Source organism: Lactuca serriola, chromosome 2 (assembly GCF_051521515.1).
Source record: "Lactuca serriola cultivar US96UC23 chromosome 2, Lser_US96UC23_V15, whole genome shotgun sequence".
In the NCBI taxonomy this organism is placed as follows: Eukaryota; Viridiplantae; Streptophyta; class Magnoliopsida; order Asterales; family Asteraceae; genus Lactuca; species Lactuca serriola.
In genome coordinates, this window is record NC_136409.1 from 223,612,304 (window position 1) to 223,627,321 (window position 15,018).

At 31.5% G+C, this 15,018-nt stretch overlaps 1 protein-coding gene across 1 annotated transcript; it reads left to right on the top strand.

Moving 5' to 3' along the window:
* Positions 1 to 1,553: 1,553 nt before the first annotated feature.
* On the top strand, positions 1,554 to 4,035 carry WRKY55 (WRKY DNA-binding protein 55). Its single transcript, XM_079027077.1, has 3 exons — positions 1,554 to 2,133; positions 2,738 to 2,869; positions 3,280 to 4,035. Exons 1-3 carry the CDS (start codon positions 1,607 to 1,609, stop codon positions 3,797 to 3,799), a joined length of 1,179 nt encoding a protein of 392 aa, XP_078883203.1. The 5' UTR covers positions 1,554 to 1,606; the 3' UTR covers positions 3,800 to 4,035.
* The last annotated feature ends 10,983 nt before the right edge of the window (positions 4,036 to 15,018 follow it).

The window sequence follows — 15,018 nt, forward strand, 5'->3', positions numbered from 1 at the left end:
ATTTATTTATTTATTTATTTTTTTAATTTTTTTTTATTATTATTATTTTTTTATAGAGCACTAAGGGAAGGGAATACTGGATTGACTTTTTAATGAAAAATGCATTCATTTTAGTAAAATCATGTGTGCCTGGGAGGGAGATCAAGATTTTAAGATAAGAACACCAATAAATATCAATAAAAGTTTTGATTTTTTATAAATATATCGAAATAATTTCTAGATTTTATTGTATAAAAAGTTAAATTAATGAACATTTGACACCGTAAAGCATCATATATTATTATATATAGACATCGCTTGTTAGAATAGCTATTGCATTAGTAAAAAATGACGAGTTCATTATTGTTTATCATATTATCTAGTTATTATACGTAGAAAAATGTAAAGAACGAAATCTAAAAAACAAGCTAAAGTACATAACCATAGCTAAAATACATATAGTAATCACAACTTTTAGAAAAAAGGTATAATTTTTTAAATAAAAGTATAAGTACCAATGAACAACTTTAGTATTTATTATTTTTAAACTTAATCAATAAACGCAATAATTGTTTTGAGAAGAATTTCACCTAAAAACAATGCATTTTCAATATGACGTGTACACACATCAATTCGAAATCATTATTTTAAGAAAATATAATATAAGTTCAATACCAATAAGAACGTATGATATAAATCCACACTACAAGGAACAGGGGCATCAGTGGGCACAAATATGTTGCTGATGGCTATTAGCGACCGAATCCATCCGTCGCTATACTAGCCTCATTCAGAGGGAATTTTGTTCAAAAACTTCATATCATAAGTAAATTAAACTTAAATTCGTAGAAATTGCAACGAAGTAGTTCAAAGTTCAAACAACTATCTATGTTTTGTTAGGAGTCTAATATGGTGTTTGGATAAATTAGTTTATAGCTTATTAGTTTATTAGTGATGAGAGAAACCAGTTTTTACAAAGTGTTTGGATTATAAATAAATAATAAGCTATATGCAAGGATAGAATGCTTATTAAAATTAGTTTATTTAACTTATTCTTACCGTAATAATTTTTAATGTTTTCTATCCAAACATTTAAACTTAGCTAATAGCGATAGAAATAAATAATAAACTATAAGCTCCTTTTTTTTACCTATTCAAAGAAAATTTTGCAAACACATCAATGATATATATATTTTAGCGAATGGATTCCGTCTAGTTCCGCTCAGTTTCTCAACATTCTAGTAGTTTCGCACGTTTTCTTAATTTATTCATTATTTTAGAAAGAAACTATTAATTTGGAATCAGATAGACATAAATTTCATCCTAAATAGTGATCATTCTAATTAAAAATGTTTTAAGTTGTGAAAGAACAACATATTTTTTCAAGTCATGTGTTTCAAAGGTTAGAAAATTCGTCCACCAATCGATGGAGTCTCCATGCCAAGTCGTCTTGTAGACCCAACTCAAAAAGCTTGCAAATTTTAGAGACCATGACCAAGTCAACCAAACCCCTTCTTCTTCGATCCAACGTGTCCAAGATCTTACAAATACTTTGAATCTTTTCTTCTACTTTTTTCTTAACCCCTTTTACCCATTTCTTAAAATCTTGAAATTCTTTTCTTAATATATGCATCTAAATCCTAATCTTTTCACCACCATTTTTGTTGCTTACAACCCTCCAAGATTTAGTTACAGATCGCACCAACATCATATTCATACTCTTGATCATCACAATTCGAAAAAGAGGACCCAGAAATCAGCCATGGAAGAGATTGTTTCTTTGATCTTTCATGGGCGTAAGTTGGTTAAAGATCTTGAAGAAGCGCTGCCCAACATACCGAACCAACCCTACCTTCTTATCAGTTTATGTGATGAGATTAGTAGGGTTTTTGGTGATGCAAGGGAGCGGTTGAGTTTGGTTGTGCAGGAGTATGGCCACCATGAGCCACCACCAACAATGGAGGTTGGTGGTGGTAGTGGATCTATGCCGGAATGGCTGAGGAGTTCGCATGCAACAGATATGGTGCTACCGGAGCAACTAGTTCAACTGCACCATGGGTTGGAGGCCATTGCTAACCAAGAATTAGGGGGCGGAAATGTGGAGGCTCAGGGGACGGATGTAGGTCATTCTTCATTGCCCCGAACACGTAGAAGGTAAAGGGAAATTAAACTTTTATAAAATGCAATGTCCATGTTATTCAACTAGCTAGCTCTAAATATAAATCCATTGTTTTTCTAAAAATATTGAAAAAAATGGAGTCTACATATACGATCGTGAATAACATGATAATTTCATCGTATATATGTAAATGCATGCAAACATAATAACAAGCTCTACATTACATACAAACGGGGTTCCAAAGAGTAAGATACACATATACATGATTTTAAGATTGGAATAATTACTATTTTATGCGACAGAAGTTACATGTTTTTATCCAAATAGTCAATGAAATTATTTTTTTTCGTAATTTATATTGTCATGTTGCAATTTGTTACTAAAACATAGTATATAATTTTCGTTGTTTAGTTGGTAAGCATATACTATATAAACTTCATTGCATAAATCATTGGATCATTAACCCTTTAAGATTCAAAAGTTTCATTGGAATTAAAGGTGAGTAAGAAAATGATGAAAACTTAATTTTGTTGGAAGTTCATTGATACGTGTATCTTATACTAATAATATTGAAAAAACTTGACAGTAGTTTTATGTTGAAGGACATGGTAGGTCTGATTTTGTTATGTGTGCATGCAGAAAACATGAAGCAGATAGACGTACATTCAGAATACCAGCTCCCAGGATGGGGAACACAGAAGTTCCACCAGAGGACGGCTACACTTGGAGAAAATATGGTCAAAAGGAAATTCTCGGGTCAAGGTTTCCAAGGTATAAAAGTCACGTATAGCATGATAGTATTTGAATTTTTTTTTTTATATATCTAGTTTTTCATAAAAAACGAATATATTACCCCTTTTTACTGTATAATTTCAGAAAACATCTCTCGATTTTTTTTACACATATTGAAAGTTTCTTGTTGCAAATCTTGAGATTTTTGTACAATCTTGAAAGTCCAATGGTTTCCATGATTACAACTAATTATAAAATGACATTTCTATTGATTGGTTTGAATTCAAAGATTTTGTACATGAGATGGTCTTCTTGCCACGACATTTGTTTACTGTCCTTTTTTGAATATTCAAGCTTTCAAATATTTTTCATGGGCGTAGACTCGGTGTATATTCCGGATGGATGGAACATTCTGATGAAATTTACAATTTCGGTCCTTGATATTTCAGGGGATATTACAGATGTACCCATCAAAAGTTATACAACTGTCCAGCCAAAAAACAAGTTCAAAAACTAGATAACGACCCCAATACATTTGAAGTGACGTACCGAGGTGACCATACATGTATCATGTCCTCCACTGCGCCGTCGATGCCGCCACTACCATCAGCAGCAGCGGAGGCTGTACCCATCCAATCTCTACCATCTCATCATGATCATTTGCCACCTTCTTCTTCACAGACCCCTCAATGGTTATCCATGGATATCAAACAGTCGGTGGGAGATCTTTACAGTATTACTCATCGTCATCATGGCATGCAAACGTATAGGAATCAATCAGCTGATATTGGTGGCGAAGCTGCAGGTCCATCATCTCCGACGACTAGATATGTTGAGTATGGTACTGGAATGACAGATTTGGATTTGGTTGATACGATGTTTAACTCCGGGAGTAGCAGCAATAATAGTATGGAACTCATTTTTCCTCAAAAGGAAGAAACAAAGGACGGTGGAGACAAGACAAATTAGACAGATTTATCTTCCAAAAACTGCACAAGAAAATCATCCAATTTTTGTAACGTTCCTTCGGTTACATCTAACAAATAAAGTGGCTCATCTTTGGTGGGGTTTTTACTTTTTAGTGGCTTCAATATAAGTTTTCTCTTTCATCCGTTTGTCATATTTAGTTTTATAAATTTCGATTCCATTTTTTATCCTTTTTATTGCAATTTTTTGTACAATTCGGTGGTTTAACGAGAAAGATTCATGGCTATATATACTCTTTGTGATTTTTTTTTTAATTTTTGGAATATATATATATATATATATATATATATATATATATATATATATATATATATATATATAGAGAGAGAGAGAGAGAGAGAGAGAGAGAGAGAGAGAGAGAGAGAGGTAAGTTCAATTGAGAAAATAAAAAAGGTTGAGAATGGGGGAATCATTCTCAGCCACTCATTTAGGATGTGTTTGGCGTGCCACAGCTAGCTGATAAGCTAGCTTATTTTTCGAGCTTTTTTATGTTGTTGTGTTTGGTAAGCCAAAAAGTAGCTGATAAGCTAGTTTTTTAAAAAGCTACTTAGACTAGCTTTTTAGGAGCTTTTTTAAAATTTTCCAAATATACCCCTTAATTAATTATAGAAACACATATTCTTACATGTCCTTTTATGTAATTTTATATATTTCAGCTAGCTTTTCAGCTAGTTTTACCAAACGTTATTTTTTATGAGCTAGCTTTTTATTTAACAACTAGCTTTTCAGCCATCAGCTAGTTTTTCAGCTAACAGCTAGCTTTTCAGCTAGTCCGTCAAACATAGCCTTAATTTAAACATAAAAGACACGGTGACAAACTTGTAAATATGATAATAACCTTCAATCTCAAATACGTAACATCGATTTATTTGTTGAATACTCCGAATTTGAATTTCCCAGATTCGCAAACGAACTCAGTTGGAATCAGAATTTCTTTGTTGTTCATGAAATTGGAATTGGAGTTCTGGACTCGCAGTCATAGTCGACATTGAAGGACTTGGAATCGGTACTCACAGGTTCCTAATCTGATTTTCGGAAATCAAAATCAAAATGTGAAATCGATCAGACATAGGATGTCGCATATGAAGTCGGAAGCTTTTGAAATTGGAACATATATTCTAATTGGAACAGTTCGCGTCTTGATTATTAGTATTACAAAGAAATCTGGAATCGGGATTTCAAGGTTTCAAAATTGAAATCGGATTTTTTTTGGAATGAAATGAAAATCGGAATTGCACGCTTCAAAGTCGAAATCGGAAGTATATAATCATTTGGAATGTATAACTTGAATTGGAAGTATCATGTTTTTAACATTTTTGAAAAAAGTTAACTTGTATGCACTCCAACTGTTTGATGAAATGTATAAACTAAATTATCACATTATATTCACATATGAATATGTTTTCCGACCTGAATCAGTATATGATTATTAAAAAAAAACAAATATGCAAATCTGTATGTTATTCATATGTGAATAAAGTATAAAAATTATATAAATTTGTGAAAACACATTGTAATATTCATATGTGAATATACTGTGTAATATTCATAAGTGAATATATTATATTATATTCACAAGTGAATATACTATGTAAAATTCACATGTGATATACCATGTAATACTATATAATATTCACATATGAAAATATCATATAATATTCATAAGTGAATATACCATCTAGTATTCACAAGTGAATATACTATGTAATATTCACAATTGAATGCATCGTCTAATATTTAAATATGAATATATTAAGCAAGTTTGTAATTCATATGTGAATAACATATAAGAATTATATCCGCATGTGAACATATGTATTATTCACAAATGAATATATATGTAATAATCAAATGTGAATATATATGTATTATTCACAAATGAATAAAACTGTCAATAAAACCGAGGACTACAAAATATATAAAATTAAAGATAAAAAAAAGTATTTGATAAGAATATATATATCTATTCACATACAACTAATCTTTTTAGGTTAATAAAATAATTATATAAGCATATATATTTTTATTAATGTTATATTCATTTGTGAATAAATGATAATTTTTTTTTTGGAAAGTTATAAAAATAGAAAAACGTCATTTTGAGGCCTTAAACAGTCCCGAATGACCGAAAAACACCGTACGTCACGGCGAAGCTGTGAGTTTTGTAAATCGCACCATTTTACATCAAATATGCGAATTTCGTCCAATTCCGAGACTAAACTTCATTGCGGCAAATTGTTTTGATGATGTCACTAAATTTTCATTCCTACTAGTGATGACATCATCATGACATGCTATTTATTCGTATATGAATAAAGTTTAGAAATCATTACGACATATTTACTGATGATATTACTAACTTCAATCAAACTAGTAAAAACATCATTGTAAGCTGTTATTTTTATTTATGCGAATAAGCTATACATGTTGATTTATTTATTTTGTGAATACAACCTTTATATATAAAAATAAATAATACACTATAAGAATTGGTTTATGAATAGTTTTTTTGTATATTGTAACAATATTATTTTACATGTAAAATCAACATTATACTAAGACAAACAACATTGTATTGGTTAATGAATATCATTTGCATTTGAATTTTACATGATCAAAATGAAGAATATATTAAATTGTATAACATTTACATGTGAATATAAAAACATATTGTCTTCGTCAATGATATCTTCTCAATTACGTCAACCAATCGTCAACCACCGGGATATGAACCAACCATTGATTGAAATGATATTCTTTTATTAAGTTATAACGATGCCTGAAAAACATGTGAATACACATAAAAAATGTTAAAAATATACTTTTAGTTCATAATAATAGTGATTTATCACATTCTAATTATCACATGGTATATTCACACATGAATGTATAATCATATGTGAATATTATATGATATATGTTGTTTATATTGTATATTTACATGTGATATTACATGGTATATTCACAAATGAATATTACATAGTATATTCACATATGAATATTATATAGTAGATTCACATGTGAATAGTATATGGTATATTTACTTGTGAATATTACACATTCTAGTCAAATCTAAATATTGCATGGTATATTCATTCATGAATATTACACAGTATATTCACATATGAATAATATATAGTATATACACAAGTGGCAAAAAGTTTTTTATTTATTAGGGAGGATTTCTTCATCCGTCTTTAACTCTTTTTTTATTTCCATATAACTTTATCAAAAATTTTCAACAATTCATTGAATTTTATAAAATTCAATAAGACATTAGAAAAACTATTTATAATATTTATTTAAGATTTTTTTTCTATTGAAGATTTCAAGTTTAATCGTTATTAAACTCCAAATCTATTATTTTATTTAAGAATTTTGGATTTTGGATACTCTGATGAAATGCCATATATATATATATATATATATATATATATATATATATATATATATATATATTGTTTGACAATATAAATATGTTCAATCTTACATAACTATTGTCATTAACACACATTCTCACTAATTAAATCGTCTATAAGGTTATTATACACTTATTATTATTATTCTCATTTCTGTCAGAATGTTTGTCAGAATGTTTATTGAGTCGTATTCTGTCAGAATGAAAATGAGTGAAAAACGACGTGTGAGAACAAAAATAAATAATAAGTAGCGAGCATGCATGAAAATGACGATATTTTTGTAAGGTTGAACGTATTCGCATTGCTAAACAACTTATTCTCTTACTAATTCTCATAGCATACAATATTCGCGTAATAATTAGTTAGAATACTTGAACATAACTCTCTCTCTCTCTCTCTCTCTTTATATATATATATATATATATATATATATATATATATATATATATATATATATATATATATTTCTTCATCCGTCTTTAACTCTTTTTGATTTCCATATAACTTTATCAAAAATTTTCAACAATTCATTGAATTTTATAAAATTCAATAAAATGTTAGAAAACTATTTATAATATTTATTTAAGATTTTTTTTTTCTATTGAAGACTTCAAGTTCAATAGTTATTAAACTCCAAATCTATTGTTTTATTTAAGAATTTTGGATTTTAGATACTCTAATGAATCAGAATGCCATATTTAGAGATCTTATAATCTTTAATTCTCGTTTGATAGTTTATGTCCGAGAATGTGCTGTTTGAGAAAATGTTGTATGAGAAAGTTTTCTAACTGGGAAAAAAACCATGTTGTTTGATTATATATTTGATTGACTGTGCTGAATGATGATAAATGACAATATTACCATGCTGTTCTATACTATGATCGATAAAGTTGCTGAATAATTAAAAATTTTCATACAAAATCTAAATTACATAATAATCATTTAAAAACCAAATAGAATGTCAATTAAGTTGTTTTTAGTTTATTGTTTTTCAAGTCGATGTTACGTTGTTATTCTTTTTAGTCATTTTTGTTTTTTTTATAACTCAACGTGTGATTTTTGACTCGGTTTATGTCCGATAGTGGTAGGATGGATGAAATTTTTAAAAATAGATTAGGATGATGGTGATGTTGTCCAAAAAAAAAAGAATTAGTCCAATAAAAAAGAATTATAAAAATTAACTAAAAGAAATTAATAATCCAATAAAGTAATATTTATTTATATATAAATATTATATATTTATAAATAATATTTATTAACATATAATAATCTAATAAAAAAAGAACTAATCCATAAAAAGGAAATAAAAGAATTATTTAAAAGAAATTAATTATCGAATAAAATAATTTCAATTAATACATAAATATTATTAATATATACTAATCCAATAAAAATGTAATAATTCAATAAAAAAGAAATCAAAAGATTATTTAAAAGAAATAATAATCCAAGAAAGAAAGATGCAAAGTTTGGGGCACAATTGTCTTTATAGCATATTTAGTTAGAAAGATATAGTTTTGTAGTTTTCTGAGAAAGACATATATTACTAGGAAAGACCTATTTTTTGGTGCATATCAAACAGTCTTTTTGGTCCATTCAATCAGAAAGATCTATTTAGACCTGGAAAGATGTCTATCAAACGGGACATTAATCTATATTCGAGTCGCCATATTTTTCTTGCTAATTAGGCCACCCACCATTAAGGGGTGTTTAGAGTGCTTATTTAAATAGACTTATTTATTTATTTTTTTTAATTTAATTTTATTATTATTATTTTGTGTAAAAGGTAATTCGGTTGTGCGACGGTGATGGGAAAAGAAAGAAAGTGGCTAGGATCCATATAAGATCAAAACATATTAAAAATAAAATATTTGAGTAAATTACACTCTTGGTCCTTGTGATTTGTATGAAATAATAGTTTTAGTCATACTGTTGGAAAAGTAACACCATTGGTCTCTATAGAGGGTTTTGGTAATACTGGTGGTCCTCCCTCTAATAGCCCTAATAGAGGAGTTAAATATTTTTAAAAGACGAAAATACCCTTCTACCATTGGTTCTACTATCACTCACCCACCCCCACCAACCACTTGCCACCATCAACGCTACCACCACCAATCATCACCATCTCGAATCACCACCATCATCACCTATCACCGCCACCATAATACTATTAGATTAGTTGTCTAAGCTCATACCTATAATTGGTATATACTTGAATTGATAGTAACACAGTCCTTTTGGGTTGCCTTCACTCTAGCAACTTGACAAGATGATTTTTGGAGAGAAGTTGAATTTATTATTTGGAATAATAAACTGATATAAATGATTTATTAATATATTATGAGAATGATATACTAATTAGAAATCATGTTGTTTAATTAATATTTAATCAAAAATTAATTTAGAATTAATTTGGGGATTAAATGAATTAATTAAAAGAATAACGGGTTGTTTTGCAATTTATTGATAGTTGTGAAATTAGACTAATGGACTCCATGGAAGGAGTGGACGAAAATTATAAGGAGGCCCTATAAGTTTTCGTCCAAAGCCTTACGAATGGGAATGCATTGGCTGCTTAGACCTTAAGCTGGAATTTAGGTTTTCCTCCAGCAAACCCTCGCTTTGACTTTAAGCAACCAACAACTATATAAAGACCCCAACCCCTTAAGATTTCGGCCCCATGCTATCTAACCCTAGAAGAGCCAAATTTCTGGTGCTATCTCCTCATCTCTCCTCTCATCCCCTTGTAAAGAGTGTTTGTAAGACATTAGAGTTGTCACATTTGAGGCACTTGCTCTCAAGAGTTCAAGATCATCAAAGTTTCATTGTTATTGCTACATAACAATAAAGGTATGCATATAAACCCTAATTTTGTATAGATTTCGAAATATGTGTTAGCTTCCTAGGGTTTCTCTTTTGTATTCAAGTTTGTATGTTCAACTAGTGAAAACCTAGATCCAAAGCATTAGGGTTGCATGAATAAATATGATTTGTTGTTATGCTCAAAACCCATTCGTGGTATCAGAGCCTAGGATTAGTTTTCTGTTGAATATGATGCGATTGTGAATTGTCCAAAGGAGAAGGGAACACAATCGTCATTCTGTTCATCGAACTCGATGAGTTGGCATCAACTCGACGAGTGCATTGCCCAGACTCGACGAGTTGAGCTTTCATATCTCAAATTTTCGGCTTTAATAGTTCTTTCATGGATTGATTAGGATAATTACCTTAAATTCGTTTTAATGGTTTACAACTGGAAAAATTTAATCAGTAATCTTGTATCCTTGTCATGAATTCATGATTGGGTTAAATTTTGATAAAGATAAAATTAATTTGTTAATTTAATTATTAAAAATTTAACCTAGTATTTTTGAAAAGTTTTAAAAACACACCATTGGTTTCGAAATTTAAAATTTAAATTGAATAGTTTAATTTTAGAAATTCTAAATTTTAGAACCTTAGTATTTTAAATGTTAAAATACACCCTTATATATATATATATATATATATATATATAGTAAAATTAAAAGTTAATATATATATATATATATATATATATATATATATATATATATATATATATAATGTCAGTCTTACCGTTAGTAGGCCTCATTCACGAAGCCGATCTATAAGGGGGTATAAGAAAACTGCCTATAAAATGGCGGTTGAATGAGTGTCCACTCTCACCCACCACTTCCTTGATTGGTGGAGGATTGTTAGCAGAACGGGTTTGATAGGACACTAAACTCTCATTAATAAGTATAATGAAATAAATAAAGTAACTAAATGTTTTCATAAAATTCTCAATCTTAGTTACTTTAGGAAAATGTGAATCTGATGTTAATCCATGAAATTGCACATTGCACTTTATAAAAGGTCGTTAGTGGAGTGTGTGTGGTTAACCAACACACTAATATGGACTAATAAAGGGTGGCGATGGGTAGCTTATAAATTATCATTGATTAATGGAGCGTGTGTGGTTAACCGACACATTAATTAAGTGATAAATGACATCGAGAGTACCAACCAAATTTGCATGGTTATTCACACCTCGTTTGTGATTCTTGGTATCCCAGTCACAAATGGAAAAAGCATAATCGAGATTAAACATGTCATTGAATAGTTCAATGAATCTTAAAAGATCTAGGAATTTCATTTAAAACCTAATTCGTTTAAATTTTGTTTTCGTGGTGAAATTGGTAAATCGTCATTTACCTACCTTTAAATAATTTGCAATTGGATTACGGCATCCCTCTTATGAATTGTGAATTATTTAGTTGGATCCTAGCCTTAATATTTCATTTGGGTGTTATATTGAGGATATCATTATCTAATCTAAACTTGTCTTTCTTCTTTTGTAGATGTCAACTTCCAACAACACTTCTGGCTCCTACAACAACAATTCCAACCACTTCTCGCTCTTGAGCGTCTGCTCAAAAGTCACCTTTGATGGATCCAATTATAATGATTGGATTCGCAACATCAAGATGGATTTGAGATTCGAGGACAAGGAATATGTTCTCGAAAAAGAGATGAACGAGATCGATGAAACTAAAGCTACTCCTGAGGAAATTGATGAGTATATAAGACATTGCAACGATGCGACCAAAATGTTGTGCATCATGGTTGCCACTATGACTCCCGAGCTTCAGAGGTTCTATGAGGACTATTGGCTATATGAGATGAAGACAGACTTGATGGAAAAGTACCATCAATGAGCTCGTCAAAAGAGGTATGAAATTATGAAGTCCCTCATAACCAGCAAGATGAAGGACAGAGAGTCCGTCACGACCCACTTGCAATGTATACAACGATATGTGGATCATCTCTTGAAGCTCATGAAGGGTTTTGAGCATTCTACCACTCCTAGGGTGTACATGCAACCCTAGAAACCTTGGATCTATGTTTTACTAAGATACATGCAAATTTGATTTTTTCAAGGTTCTTAACCTAACTATCATGGCATGGGGAGCATGAAACATAAAAGTTAGTAGAAGAACATACCTTTCTTGTTGCTTTGATTCCTTGAGAACCTTGTGAGCCTAACAACCAAAATGTGATGCCTCAAGTGTTTCACACAACACCACAACTCTTGGAATAACTTTGAGAGAATTTCACACACACTCAAAATCGGCTAGCCCTCTTAGTTCTTCACTTAGTGCCGATTTTGGTAGCCCATGGGGTCCTTTTATAGCTGTGTCACAATTAGGGTTACATCATGTAAACCCTAATTGACATGACTTGTCATTTCCTCCATGATCCATGGGTTGTAACCTCCATGGACTATCCATGAAGCACCCTATGGGTTTAGCCCAATTCAATAAACCATGGATCATTAGCCCACTATAAAAGAATGGATAATTTACACAATCAACCCCATATATTTAATTAGTCTCCTTTTGATCACCAAATTCATTCTAAATTAATTCTTGATCAATACTAGTTAAATAATATTATAAATATATTAGAACTTATAATATATTAATAAACCATAAGTGTCCTTTCTCTCATTTAGTCTATCCAAGTGTCATGATGCCATGCAACCCAAATGGACCATGCCAACCGGGCCAAGTACATTCCAAAAATAGTTATGAACTTAGACACCTAATCCAACAGTCTCCCACTTGGATAAATCTAATAACTATGACTACAAGAATGACTTCAGGAACCGATCAACAATCGTAGCTCTTTCAAAATCTCTCGGAACTGAGATGACGATGATACGCCATTTAAGATAAGTGATCATATAATCCTCTATTCTAGATATCAGCCGGACAAATACATGGAACAAAGTCGTACTTATTGTCCAACAGTTTGTTTCCCGATTTCCGATTTGTTTGACATAGAACTTAATCGAACACATCAATTTAGTTCTGACCGGGCCCGGTACGTAGGTCAAAACAAAATCATCAAGGGGCCCTGATATCGCTTCTAATCCTAGAAGGAACAGATAAACTTCGACTCATATGCTTGTTCTACTACTTGTTGAATCATACACAAAGTCACGTTTTATAACATCGAGTTACCAATACGTTTCCGTGCAATTAATGTATAACCAACTCATAGTCAACAACTCATATCTCTAGGTTTGAAGACTTATATGATATTACCGTCTCACGATCACTCGAGATAAATTCCATGAAGTGATACAAGTGAGCATGAGTTGAATCCAATACTCAGAACTTATGAGCACTCATGAGTGTTGTAGCAACTCTTGCTATGTACAACACCTTAGACATCTACAAGCCAACTTCATGATAGTCTTTATTCATATCTACTTCCAACATTTGACCGACTGTAGAGAATTTGAATAATATGATATACCATAACATAATTATTCTGGAAGTCAAAACATGCAAAATGAAATGATAGTAAACGATTAACAGAAGATAGCAACACTTTACTTATAAATAAACAACAACTTTTATTTATCATCAAATGTCAATTATACTTTACAAATTTCAAAAGCTATCTAATTTCTAAAACTAATATCATCCTTTAGCATTATGCGCCTTGCATGCTGAAGATGCTTAACCCTACCCAGTCCCTTCGTGAGGGGATCTGTTGGGTTCTCATCCGATGATACCATCTTTGCCACGAGGAGTCCTTCTTCTATTCAATGTCTTATGAAATGGTATTTTCTTTCGATGTATCTGGATCTCCCGTGATCCCTTGGTTCCTTGGCTAAGGCAATTGCACTTTCAATATCACAGAAAATCTCCATAGGCTCCTTTATAGTTGGTACTACTCCAAGGTCTCCAATGAAGTCCTTCAGCCATATAGCCTCCTTTGCTATCTTGCTTGCCGCTATATACTCTGATTCACAAGTTGAATCAGCCACTGTCTCTTGCTTGGAACTTTTCCAAGTAATTGCTCCTCCGTTTAAGGTAAAGACCCAGCCTGACTGAGAGTGGAAATTATCCCTATCAGTTTGAAAGCTAGCGTCACTATACCCTACTACTCTCAAGTCGTCACTCCCACCGAGGGTAAGGAACCAATCCTTAGTCCTCTGTAGGTACTTGAGAATGTTCTTTACCGCAGTCCAGTGAGCCTTGCCAGGGTTCCCTTGATATCTGCTGACCATGCTCAACGCAAAGGCCACATCAGAACAAGTACACGTCATAGCATACATGATCGAGCCTACAACGAAATCATACAGTACTCGACTCATCTCAGCTATCTCAGTCTTTATACTTGGGCTCTGAGTCTTACTCATTCTGGCGTTACTCTGGATCGGTAACTCTCCATTCTTGGAATCTTGCATGCTTAACCTATTCAACACCTTATCCAAATAGGTACTTTGACTAAGTCCAATTAGTTGCTTACTCATGTCTCTCAAAATCCTTATCTATAGGATATAGGCAGCTTCTCCAAGGTCCTTCATAGCAAAACACTTCCCAAGCCAGGACTTCACTTCCTGCAGAGTTGGGATGTCATTCCCTATAAGTAGTGTGTCATCCACATACAGTACCAAAAAGCTAACTATACTCCCACTAGCCTTGACATATACACAAGATTCATCTTCGCTCCTCGAAAAACCAAACTCTTTGACTTTCTCATCGAAACAAAGATTCCATTTGCGAGGTGCTTGTTTCAATCCATAGATGGATTTCTCAAGCTTACACATTCTATTAGGGTACTCTGTACCGAAAAAACCCTCTGGTTGACTCATGTAAACATACTTAGCCAACCTTCCATTAAGGAAAGCGGTTTTGACATTTATTTGCCATATTTCATAATCATGAAATGCAGCAATGGCTAACATAACCCTAATTGTGGCAA